Genomic DNA, 12,950 nt, shown 5'->3' with positions numbered 1-12,950 from the left:
AATAATTTGTTGCCTGGAGCATTTTAGAAACCAGTGGGCATTTTAATTCATTAGAGCTCAAGTGAACAAAAATCAGAGGTGCTATTTATGAAACATGAATCATGTTTCTTGCTCATTTTGACTGGGTTGCTTACAAACAAACAGAAAAGCACAACAAAAACAATAGAATCCAGTTCCATCTGATTTGTCACATAATTTATGGACTTTTTAATGTCAGAAAAACAAAGAGAAAATGTATTACCTCCTCTCGCGCCATGCCACGATCTCACTGACATTTGGTTCCCTAAGCATTTGGCCAGAGATCCTGGTATTAGTCTTGAATAAAAGATGAAGTGAGCCCTGAGACTTCCCCAGCAGCCGCTGACAATATTATTTGGAAGCTGGTATTTATCTGCTTAATATTTAATTAGATAAATAAATGGATTCTTTTCAAAAAACGTTGCACTATCTGCACATATGCCTTGATGCTGGTAAGAACTAATGATAAAAGGTGCTTAATGTATGTAATGTTATTATTTAGTATTTTTTGATTTAAAAATTGACTTAATTATAGTATAAATTATGTGTGTAGTTACACTTAGAGTGCTTTGTTTGCTGGAAAAGATTAGATTTATTAAAGTATACGAAGCAACAACAGAAAATTTTGTTTTTTCACTTTCTTTTACTTTCAGTTGCTTTCACAGTATCTACCTAAAAAGCTTGTGCTAGTCTTCTTTCTTTTCTATGTTGTGCTATGTCTAATTCCCTTTCATCTCTACAATGAAGGTAAAGCCACTATAGCCACATGAATTTGTTTTATGCCTGGTTAAATTAACTGCTATTGTCCTTTAAGTCTGTTTAATATTTTATTCCTAGCTTTAGCCCCAGGCATTAGCAGACTACTCCTGCTAACTAAAAGTGATTTGGCAATCATAAACTGGAATCCTTTGTAGTTTTTCCAGCTTTATTTTTATTGAGTGATGTGCTGTTACAGTTGTTACACTATTAGTTTTACAGTTAAAAGCTCTTGTTGCATACAGTTAGGACACACTATCTGCCTTGAACGTTGACCTTCTTGTTGTAATGTTTAGCTTCCACTGAGATTTGTGGGTCAGAAAAGCTCAACTTGCCTGTATCCTGTAGCCAGATGCAGTAGGACTTTCTGGTATTCTTGGAATGCATTTCACATACTGGACACTAAATCACATTTTCTGGAATACTAAATGCTATGTTAGTGGGACTAGAAATGCACCTAGAATCTATTGATTTGCCACATTGATTCATTTTGTTTTCTGCTGCATCATTGCATGCATATTTCCTCTGCTGCAACGAAAACACAAAAGAAGACTGCAGTTCTCCAGGATGAAAGTGACAAGTGGCATCATGATCAATGATTACATCCGTGAAATGACCCATGAGGCGATGTGCTATGAACAGCCAAATGATCTAATTACAAGCTATGGTTCATCACCAGTAATCACAGCATATGGAGAGAATCACTCAGAGGCAGGCTGTCAGATTTTATCCTGCAGAGGGTTGCTTGTAGTTGTGGGAGGATGAAAGTTTGCACGGCCGGGAGGTAGATAACAATAACCAAAGGCCAAATGCATGATCCAATATTTTGATAAATATTGTATTGAACAGAGGTTACATCATACAAACATAAGCGACTTTCAAAGGATGCACAGAATTCAAAGATGCTTCATTTTCAGAGACAAGCAGTTGTAGCAGCTGACCTAAGCAATATGTGAAACCTTGACAAAAAAGTTGAATTATACATGAAGCAAGTGATTAGCTACATGGAAGGTGTTCCTCTGAAACATTTCCCCCCCTCAGTACTATGCTGAAGATCACTGGTGATGCAAATTCAAATCCAGCCCAGTCTTTTTTATCTTTCTTAAAATAGCAAAGGGCTCAGGGCTCTGATTAAAGAATCTTGGAGCCACCATCAGCTTTCTCAAATCACCAGACCTCGCTGACCTCATTAACTCTGAAGCCCATCAAAACACAAATGAGATTCAGCATTGATTTTGAGACAACCCATTAAACTGGTGAGATGACAAAGGCTGTACCGGTGAACAAAGGGAGTCTACTCAGTAGTTTCTTTGTGTACAGATGTAGCTTAAATAGCTTTCACTCAGTTTACCAGTTCCCACAAAACACTATTTGAAATGTAAGACTAATTCTTTTTATGTATGTCCCAAAAGGAGCTGCTTGGCCACGAAGAGCCGTACCATGAAGCTCCTGGCCCACAATCTTCTATTTTTTTTCTTTCTTTCTTTTTTGTGCTGATCTTAGTGCAAGTGGAGTTTTGGAACTGTACAGTTATTGAGTCAACTGAGCTTTGGGGACTTTTACACAGTATACGCCTCAGTACTTGTAATCTTACATGGTCTTTCTTTTTGTGGCTGTGTTGCTGTGGTTCCTAAACGTTTCTACTTTGCAATAATACCACTTACAGCTGATCATCTGGGATTAGGGAAGGAAGGGAAGAAATTCCAGAAACAACAAGTCAACATCTGAATTCAAAGATTAAGAAATTTGGTCCGTTTATTATAGCTAAGATATTTTTGGCTTTTGACTCAATGTCAGGATATTCCAGAAAAATGTTGAGTATAGACAGTCGATTTAGAAAAATAGAACAATAGATGTTCTCCTCCCCCTTTTGAGGTGCCTATAGCTCAGGGGAATAAAGCTGGTTATCTACTAATTGAAAGGTTGGTGGTTCAGTTCCTGGCTGCTCCACTTGCCAAAGCTTTCTTGGACAAGATATTGAACCTCAAGTTGCTCTCTGATGTGTTCAGTGGGGTGTAAGATAAGATAAGATAACCTTTATTAGTCCCACACGTGGGAAATTTGTTTTGTCACAGCAGGAAGTGGACAGTGCAAAAGTTATGAGGCAAAAATTAGAATACAATAAGAATAAATACAGTACACAACTGTACAGAATAGAATAAAATAAAATACTATATACAGTAGAATAAAATAAAATAAATATACAATAAGATAAAAATAGAATACAAATACAAATACTATATACAACTGAGTAAAAATACAACGATGTGGATGTTAGTTAGAAAGCTCTTAGGCATTGGGTTGTGTGAATGTGCCAAGCTGTATAAAGCACAAGTGCTCCAGTAGAGTAGAAAAGCTCTATATAAGTCATTTATCATTGACTCATATTAAAAAGTGGACAGTATGGTGGGATGGCAGTAGAGTGAAATCCACATCTTTTTGAATGCAGCTGCGCATGTGAGCCTGGTCATGTTCTATTTCCAGAAGCACGTTGGTCACAAGGTGAGGCAGGCAACTGCTTGGGGCCTTACCCCCAAAGGATGGTAATGTGCAAATATCCAATGAGTAGGAGAGACCTGACCTCCCTTAGGGGCTTAGTTTACTTTGACGTTTAATATTTGTTAATTGACCTAACAGAGCAGGCAAGTGTGTTTAGCTCTGCTGGCCATGATGCAACTGAATCTAATGTGGGCATTGCTGGGAGTCAGAGATGAGTAACTGGTTTATTAGCATATCTAACAGGCTGAAATATAATAGAGGGTGGTGGTTACAGTATTAACACTTTTTTAACCAGTATACTTAGTCTTGAGCATTGTTGCTGAAGTAAAATGGTTTCTTCCATTCTTCCAGTCTTACCTGTCATTTTGTAGGACTTTTGGCGACAGTGCTGTCATGTTATTTATAATGAGCTCTAGTTAGAAGGCTCCCCCGTGAATTTTCACCACTGTCTGTTTCACTACTGTAGCTTAAACTGATGGGAATAATTATGAGGTATACACTAGAGGGAACGATTCTTAGTTGGCCTCATTCAGTATGATAATCTCACCTTATATAGTTTGAAGTTCATTTAATATACTGGATGTAATCTCATTAAATATGATTTGAAGTTCACTTAATATGCTACATGTATCCTCTGTGGGAAAACTACTGTAGCTGCCTTTATTGTGTGCCTTAGTGAGTGAACTCTGTTTAACCCTGTGCCTTAAGAATTGCAAGCCTTATTTGTTGGCCCCAGCACAGTAGACAGGCCTCGGAGGAAGGCTGTCATACAGTCAGTGGGCAGAACACACTGGGAAGCATGCTGAACATATTGGGAGTTCCCAACCCTGATGGGAGCTGTTGTGTAGTTGCCATGCTGAATGCAACAGTAAGGCCGAGTTATGCCTGATTAGTACTCAAATATTGTGAGAGGACCGGTCTACTTATTCCATGGTGGAGGAATTTGGGATCATTTTTGATTTTTTCTAACAATTCATATCATAATAGTCTACAATTCATGTTTGCAGAAGGCTACCCAGATGTATTCTGAATGTCTTGATACAATTTAAAACACATATACTCTGTGTGGTATATATTTTTACGAGACATAAATAACTTAATTCAAATTATTTAATAGACTAGTCGCTACCTGTCCCCTCAGTCATGGCCTCTTCATGCTTATCATTATCAGCAGTGTCAGATGGGTTTATCTGCTGCTCCAAAGCTACCACAAAATTCTATTATAGGGGAGTTATTCAATATCACATAGATCCTACTGGAACCTTTAAATTAAGTTTTTTTTTTAACTTAAAATGGTAGGCCATCTGTGATTCATCTCGTACCTACTGGGCTGCGCAAAATAAACTAGGCTAATAACCTCAGTTATATGTATTGGTATTATATCAAACGTTGTACTAGCCTTGTAGCCTAAGCTGATAACACAAAATTTCATCCACATTTCCTCGTTCCCAGCTGCAACTGGGATCTGTCTTCTGGTAAACAGGTCGGTTCACATAGCATATTTGACAGCATCTTCCTCCAACGCCCCTATGAGAAATCGCTCAGATGATAGAATTCATCTGATTTACTATGATGCTGTTAGATGAATGGAGATAGTGGAAAAAATAAAGTAGTTGTCAGAACTAATTTTTCCCACTCATCCGTCTCAAAAGAGAGGTGAACATAAACCAGCCCATCAGCAATCAGCCCGACTGTCCTGATTAGTCAGCTGTCCCTACATATTGTGACTGATTAGGATTCACATATCGTCTGTGCTTGTGTACAATATATTTGTTGTGTTTTTTTTCTTTGTAACAAAGAAATCGGAGCCAGTGGCTCCTGTCTCCCTCTGCCTTTTGCTTGTCCTTCGTCTGTCTCTCACTCACTTTGCTTGCTTAAGGTTTGAGGTCCCGGGATCACTTTGTTGTCGCTTTACTGTTCCTTCTGCTTCTTTTCTTAGGTGACTCTGCTTTTATCAGGAGAAGCTCAATAAACTGCATTGCAACAAACTCTGCTTTTCTCCAAAAACCTGAATTTTTGTTTTAGTTGTTTTCCTTTTAAAAGACATCAAAAAAGCTGAATCCAAAACTGGGGAGACAAAGTTTATCGTTTAGGTTCCAGATTTTTGAATAAACAAAACTGTTGCATACCAAGAAGTCACATCAAGGCGACACATACGGTTTATAGTGGATTTACATGAAACCTGCTTATAGTCTCCCTCGGCCATATGCTGGCACACAGAGACGCTGAGAAATTCCTTTACAAATGCAGTGTCATCAGCAGACTTAACTGTAGTTGTCTGAGTGGGACCACTAAACAAAAAAAGGATTGATCACCTGCAGAAACTTATGCAGAATAACTCGCTGTGGGTACAATTAGGCATTGTGCTGAGACGGCGGGGAATATTTCAGCAGGTGTTTGTTTGAGCTAACTAATTGCTCATTAACAGTGAACGGACGGTTCAGCAGCTGTCGAAGCTCACACAGTAAGAAAGGCTGTTTGTTCCCCTGGATGACTTTCTCTCCCCACGGCACATATTACAGTTAAACCACGATGCAGCTGATTTTAACTGATGATGATATTTTTTACAATCTTACTATACAGTTTGTTAAAATCTTAAAATATTGCGATTCCCCAGATCCTCTGTCCTCTTTCTTTACCCTTTATTTTTGTCACTCTTTGTGATTAGATTTAATGTTTGAGCTTGTCCTTGCGAAGTCCCAGACAGGGTTTGCTTTTTCGGAGTCCTTCCATATGCATACCACACATTTATCCTTGTCTCTTCTTTTCTTGTGTTTATCAGGCATGGCTGACTGAGATCCACGAATACGCCCAACAAGATGTAGTGCTCATGCTGCTTGGAAACAAGGCAAGGCACTGAAATTCTTTCATAGCGGTAACAGTTTTTTACACATGCGTTGCAATACCGAACTTTTCTAGAGATTACCTGAGTGAGCTGCCAGCTCACATGTACAAAACCCATCTGACAGGGATATGATAGTGGCACAGATAATTGCCCCTTGGATACACAGTGAGTGGGCATGTGGAAATACTTTAAACACATGTGTTACATGTTTGAAAGGACAGCTTTGGGCAATAATCTGACCTGATTTGTGCTTAAAGGTACTCAATCTGACACTCACAGAAGTCCCATCATTTTTATACACACCCATTACTGTGGCACCTAATGTAAATTCTTCCACTATCAAGTTAGCACCTGACAATGAAACTGTTGGGTCTTGCCTTTGGTTTAAAGCCTTTAATAGGGCTTGGAAGTGAGGGACAATATAATGCACACTTGATTTTTGAACTGGATTTTGTCTTTTATGGGATTTGTTAATAGCGACAAATACCAAAACACACACAAAAAAGTTCTCTAATGTTGCATCTAAGAAAATTCAGAAAAAATAAGTATCGTTGTATTTCTAAGTATCAGTAATAATTTGCTGCTCCAACAGACGCATGCTTAGCATCAACTGATGTCTGTGCTTAAGCACAACTACTTGCTAAAGCTGTTTGAAGCTCAGTCAGTTGATTATTGGTGACATTTGCTTAAAAACCTGTTTTTTTTTTATGTATCCTTTATTTAGCCATGAGGGTCCAGTTGAAATACAACATCTCTTCTGCCAATGAGTCCTGAGTCATTCTGTGTGCGCACACATCTAATAACTGTCAATCAAATTTGCAAATATTAGCGAAACACATTTTCTGGAACTGTCATTCTTTCTAAGCAGAGAACAGATGTCTTTGGCTCAGAGCTCTGTCTACTTTCAGTCACCTAACGTGCCATAACAGCCTTTTAATAGCATCCCGAGACTTCTTAGCTGCCATCGGATCAGAACGAGGCTTATATATGGCAAAAAGCCTGCAATTGGTGAAAGCATATTTGGCGCTGATGCTGATGGTTGCTTGATGCTGGATTGTAACCTTGTTTTTCCTGTCTCATCAGGCTGATGCCACTCATGACAGGGTGGTGAAGAGAGAAGATGGTGAGAGACTTGCTAAGGTGAAGAACTAAGATGCATGGGGATTTGTTTAGCTGTGTCATAGTCTGAAGGTCCACACAATATAAACAGAAATTTTGCCCCAATCTTTTTCTAAACAGTGAAGACATTAATTTTTCTGTATATGTGCTTTTCCAAAGGGATTTATATGGCTGATTGGATTTTTATGGCAAGCATGAGGATTATAAATATTACAGAAATGTGTGATTATCTGGAGATCCGTTTGCATTCTCACTCTAGCTCTTTATCTGAGATTTCCTTCTGCTGTTAGGAAACGGAAGATAAGACTCGGATGTGTTTTCTCCCCCATAGATAATAAAAATTTGATAGTCAGTATTTACTCTGTAGAATTGTGTCTTATGGCTCATCGTGTTTTATGAGCTTCTGCATAACATGTATCGACTGTCAGTCATCCCCAGTTTTATAGCTCTTTCTTCAGTGCGACTGCAAATCCTTGCACTGCCTCAAAACCAAGTGCACTGAAAAAAAAGGTAAACTGCCAAGCAATTCTTTTTAGAAATGGCAGCAATAAAGTGCCAATAAGTAACTCGGGGCTCAGCCTGGAAGGAAAAAGACACATCAGTTATCATCTCTGTTTGCTGATACAAATTTGCCTGCAGAGGGAAAGCATGGAGATGGCACCGAGCTGGATTATCTACAAGTGAACAAGTGTGAAGCTGCTGGGCACTACATTTTTATGCAGTTTTTATCCACCAGTCACAATTTGTTCTTTCAAGCTTAATCCTGCTGTGTTAACATTTTATACATACACTTATAGGCCATTTCATGAGGTTTCTTATTAACGCAAATATCTAATGCAACTCGGTACATTCAGGCATGTAGACATTGTCAAGACAAAGTTCAAACCGAGCATCAGACCGGGAGGTAACTTTGAGGCATGGTTGTTAGTGTGTTTTCAGAAACTGCTGATCTACTGGAATTTTACCACACAGCTCCCTCTCGAGTTTACAGAGAAAGGTGTGAAAAAGAGAAACTATCCAGTGAGCGCTATCTTGGTAAAAATGCCTTGTTTTTGTCAGAGGTCAGAGAAGAATGGCCAGACTGCTTGGAGCTGATAGGAAGGCAACAGTAACTGAAAAAAACACTTGTTAAAACCAAGGTGTGCGGAACAGAATCTCTGAGTGGACGGCATTGCGAAATTTGAAGTAGATGGGCTACACTTGGAATGGGAAACTGAGGCTACAAATTTTACAGGCTGACCAAAATTGGACAGCAGAAGATTGGAAAAAATATTTCCTGGTTTGAGTCTTGATTTCTGCTGCAACATTCATTTGGTAAAAACTAAATGGCTCCTACCTTCTATAACCATTCAGGCGTCTGTTGGTGTAGTAATGGTCCACGGGATATATTTCAGCACATTTTTAATTCATCCATCCATTTGCTTCCGCTTATCCTTTTCAGGGTCGGTGGGGGGCACTGGAGCCTATCCCAGCTGTCTTAGGGCCAGAGGCAGGGTACACCCTGGACAGGTCGCCAGTTTGTCACAGGGCTAACACATAGACAGAGACAACCAATCACACTCACATCTAATTTAGTGCTTCCAATTAACCTAACCCCACTAACTGCATGTCTTTGGACTGTGGGAGGAAGCCAGAGCACCCAGGGAGAACCCATGCAAACTCCACCCTGGCCTGAACTCAGGACCTTCTTGCTGTGAGACAGTAGTCCTAACCACCATGCCACCTGTTTTTAATCAAATCAAGCATTTTTTTTTTTTAAACAGCACAACCTACCTGAGTGTTATTGCTAACCATATCCTGCCCATCTTCTGATGGCTCAGACTGGTTTTTGGAACATGACAATGATTTCACTGTGCTCAAATGGCTTCGAAAGTCACCAGATCTCAATCCAATAGAGCACCTTTGGGATACGGTGGAACAGATGTTTTGCATCAAATCACAAATCAAAATTTAGGAAATTCAGACCTTAGCAATGTTTCAATGCAGCACATGGCTGAATGAACAGATTAATGGACAGGTTTGCAGTTTATTATGACTGTAAACATCTTTCTCCAGTGTCTTGAGCTCCTCTGCTCAAAGCTGCTTCTTAAAAAATTAAGAAAGAAAAGATTATTTTTTTGAGGTTTTAGTACAAACATCACAGAGAGCACAAAAAAAGCACTTTGCATTAAGATTCATTGCTTTGGCTCTGCAGGAATTCGGAGTTCCCTTCATGGAGACCAGCGCCAGGTCAGGCCTCAATGTAGAGCTGGCTTTCACTGCTGTGGCCAAGTAAGTATATTTCTCTTTGCAAGTGTCAGGGATTATATAAAGGATGTATGAATATAAAATGTGGTTTTTAATTTAAAACATTTAGTATTTTCATATAAACATGGACGTCAATGTGGAGTCAAAAAGATTTGTTACTCGTGTAAATGCTTCCTTGAAGTTGCAAATGTTTCAATAAAGATCTGAAGTACAGATTTAAATAATAGTTTTCCCTTACTAGTGTTTATTTTTGTCTTTATTTGGCTAAAAGAATGGCAGAAAGTCAGGTGGTTACACAATATTAAATTTTTTGCCTACCTCTGACTTCTGCTTGTTCTCCCCTTTTCTGCACGGGCTTTCTCTCACAGTCCAGTTTTAGTATTTCAGTCTGAGCATTTTCTAATCTGTCCATAGGTATGAATGTGAATCTCCTGTGTTAGTTGACTGACAGCCAATTCAGTCAACTAACACAGAGTTTTCAAAAATAGGTTAATGTGTGTAAAGGTCCTTTACCTCAATATCCTCTTCCTTTTCCTCAGGGAGCTGAAGCACAGGTCCATGAAGGATCCCAGTGAGAAGTTTAAGCTCCATGAGTACGTGAACAAGGAAATGAAGGGCACTGGCTGCTGCCGGTCTTAAAAGCCTGCCCCAGTCACTCTTTGGCTCTGTGTGTGTGTGTGTGTGTGTGTGTGCCACTTATTTCCATACTGTACATGTTCATATCTGGTGTGATCAGAAAGGAGGAGTCAGCTCCAGCGAGGTATAAACCCGTTCGACCTTCTGCTCGTCCATTTTCAGATGTCATTGTGTCAGCACACACAATCTCACTGTTGTCCTCACTAGTCTCGTTGCCTTCCTGCATCATGTGTATGTGCGTCTTGCTTTTCCCCACCCATCTCCTTCTGTAGCTGTAAATGTAGCCCAAGGTTATAATTGGCAAAAGGCAAAGATGGCACACCTCAGTTATTACCCTTTTTCAACTGCAGCTACACAATTATCTTCACCGTTGCCTGGTGTCCTTCTTTTATTTTGAAGGGTCTTTTTTGTTTTGTTTGTTGCAGAGATAAAATGCATGTTTTTAAAGCAGTTTAATTTCTGCATATAATTATTGTGTTAGATGCAACTGTCATTTTCTTCGGATGTTACGGATGAATGTTCAAATAGTAAATGTGTAGTGAAGTGTCCTCTGTACAGTTTGTGGTCAAATCAATGATTCAACAGGCTCCCTGGAGCCGGGTTAGCTCACCAGCATAAATTTAGTCTGTTTCAGCTGTGGATTTGGGGGTGGGGGGGATTTGTATTATTTTAACACAAAAATCTAGTAAAAGCAAATGGGTGTCGCTATTTTGGATACAATGAGCATTAACAGCATTCAGATATGAATCCATATTAATATAATGTTTAAACAAATTTAGACATTTGAGTTTTGAAGAGCTGTAATGCAACCACTGTTCCTGATCTGTATTTTTTGTTAAATTATTAAAAACAGATAGTCAAACACACTGTATGCAATATACAGGAATATAAAATTGGGCTTTTTTTGGTCATTATGGTGTAAATACTACTTTTTTTTTCTGCATGTAAAATAGTTTGGATAGAAGAGAACAGCACTTTAGATAGGAATAAGAGCATGGGAGTGAAGTGAGAAATAAAGAGCTATAGAGACCTGAAGTATTGTACATGAAACATCTGTAATTTTTTTTTATTTCTCTGTTTGTTTCTTTTTTGTTTGTTTTTTGAAATCCATGCAAATCATGACAGTGTATTTAAATGCTGAGTTTTGAGCCACCTCTCATTTCTTTATATTTTGCAGGGAAATAGCTGCAGTGATTTATCGAAACGTGCAAACATACATTGAAATACTGTATATAAGTCAAACACAGAGATCATAGAATTCTAACAAGCTGGAAGTCTCTTTAGATAATCATTGGGAATAGTTCTTTAGGGGTCTTGAAGGACATTTGAAGCTCTTCTTTGGATGTTGGATCCCTTTTGTTCTGTTTTTTGTCAAGATGATCCCTCACTGCTTCAGTAAAGTTGACCTCCAGTCTTGGCAGTGTGTTTGGGATCATTTCCATGCTAAAACTTGAAGCCAACACCCCTGACTTATATGCAGCATCAGACAATGACAGAGCCTCCACCATGTTTTACACTTGGCTGTAGATGCTCACTGTTATCTCTTGACCTCCTTAACACATATTAATCAATTTAACCAAAAATTTCAAATTTGCATTCATCACTTCAAACCTGATTTTCAGTCCATTTGTTAGATAATATGATATCACCACCCTGACCTTCAGATACTGTTCATCTGCTTCTTCTTCTAATTGTCCAGTTTCCTCAGTATTTTTAAGGACATCTGCACACTATACTGAGATAAGCTAGGTTTTCAGCTATAGCCCTTGAGAAATCAACTCAATCTTGTTGATGCTAAAATAATATTTTTATGCCCATCTTTGTTTATCTTTGGCATTTTTGGATTCAACTAAAGAAATGGGAACAATTGATGTGTTTTTGCAACAGTAACATCGAAGCTAAAGATACAATTTTTAAAAAAGCCTTTTGCCTTCATCCTTTGAGTTGCATTAGTTTGTGCCTTTTTAAATGCTTCAATAATTTAAATCATTTTTTCTATAGCAAAAAGCAACAAAATGCTATTTTGTGATGTCAGGTACAAGAATTGGACTGAAAATGGGTGAAAATGCAGCCAATCTCCAGAAAACAATAACAGAAAACCTGGAGAACTAATCCTCAAGACCACCTTAAAAACAAGAAAGTCTGGGTCTTTGGAAGTAGATTAAAAGGAAATGACCGATGACTCAAAACCTTTGCACAGTACTGCATGTATGTGTTTTCTGTATATTCGTATATAAATTGGGTATATAGTGCCATGTTTTCTTAACATTTTGAGCAGTATGTCACCTTTAATCGGTTAACAGTATTTAACTTATAATTAATATAAGAATCACAGATGACATTTTATATACTGTTGCTTAGAAAGACTCCATCTCAGTCACAGAAACCACATACTGTACTGCACTTACTGTACATGCCCATGTTTCTTTCTTTTAGCCTTGAAGTTAAGAGTATTGTTTATTTGGTTTACTACTTTTCAGTGTGTAACTTCTTTCTTGTAACTTAAAACTACAATAAAAAAAATATGTATACATCATATTTCTCTTACACAAATTCTCTTCTTGGACAGTTACACAATACAAAGCATGCAATTACAGATCACTGAGCGCAGCAGAGAGCATGTGCGTGTTCACGCTGATTGACGTCAGCTCTTCAGGTTTGAACAAATTGTGCGACAGTCCAATGACAGTAGTGCTCAAACCTTGTTGTGCCTTTTTCCTAGGGCTGCTTTCACAAATCACTTAAAGTGTAGACCAGCAATCACTGGTTTGATGAAGTTAAGCTGCTGGAGCCTTTTTTAGTCTAAAGCCTTTCCTATGTCTCCCTCTGC

General features: G+C 38.5%; 1 protein-coding gene across 1 annotated transcript in view; it reads left to right on the top strand.

Annotated features, from left to right (window-relative positions):
* LOC146576185 (ras-related protein Rab-26-like) overlaps positions 1-12,656 on the top strand; it is a 59,098-nt gene extending 46,442 nt beyond the window's left edge. Inside the window, exons 6-9 of the mRNA XM_085271265.1 lie at positions 6,056-6,121; positions 7,202-7,258; positions 9,432-9,508; positions 10,024-12,656. Of these exons, the coding sequence (XP_085127391.1) occupies positions 6,056-6,121; positions 7,202-7,258; positions 9,432-9,508; positions 10,024-10,123 (300 nt within the window). The 3' untranslated portion in view covers positions 10,124-12,656. The remainder of the gene's footprint in view (positions 1-6,055; positions 6,122-7,201; positions 7,259-9,431; positions 9,509-10,023) is intronic.
* Positions 12,657-12,950: the final 294 nt, after the last annotated feature.

The sequence above is a fragment of the Mchenga conophoros genome, linkage group LG4 (genome assembly GCF_057382185.1).
Source record: "Mchenga conophoros isolate Kocher_MC1m ecotype Shallow Benthic linkage group LG4, M_conophoros_male_GT1.1, whole genome shotgun sequence".
Classification (NCBI taxonomy): domain Eukaryota; kingdom Metazoa; phylum Chordata; class Actinopteri; order Cichliformes; family Cichlidae; genus Mchenga; species Mchenga conophoros.
This window is presented reverse-complemented; position numbering and strand designations above follow the sequence as displayed.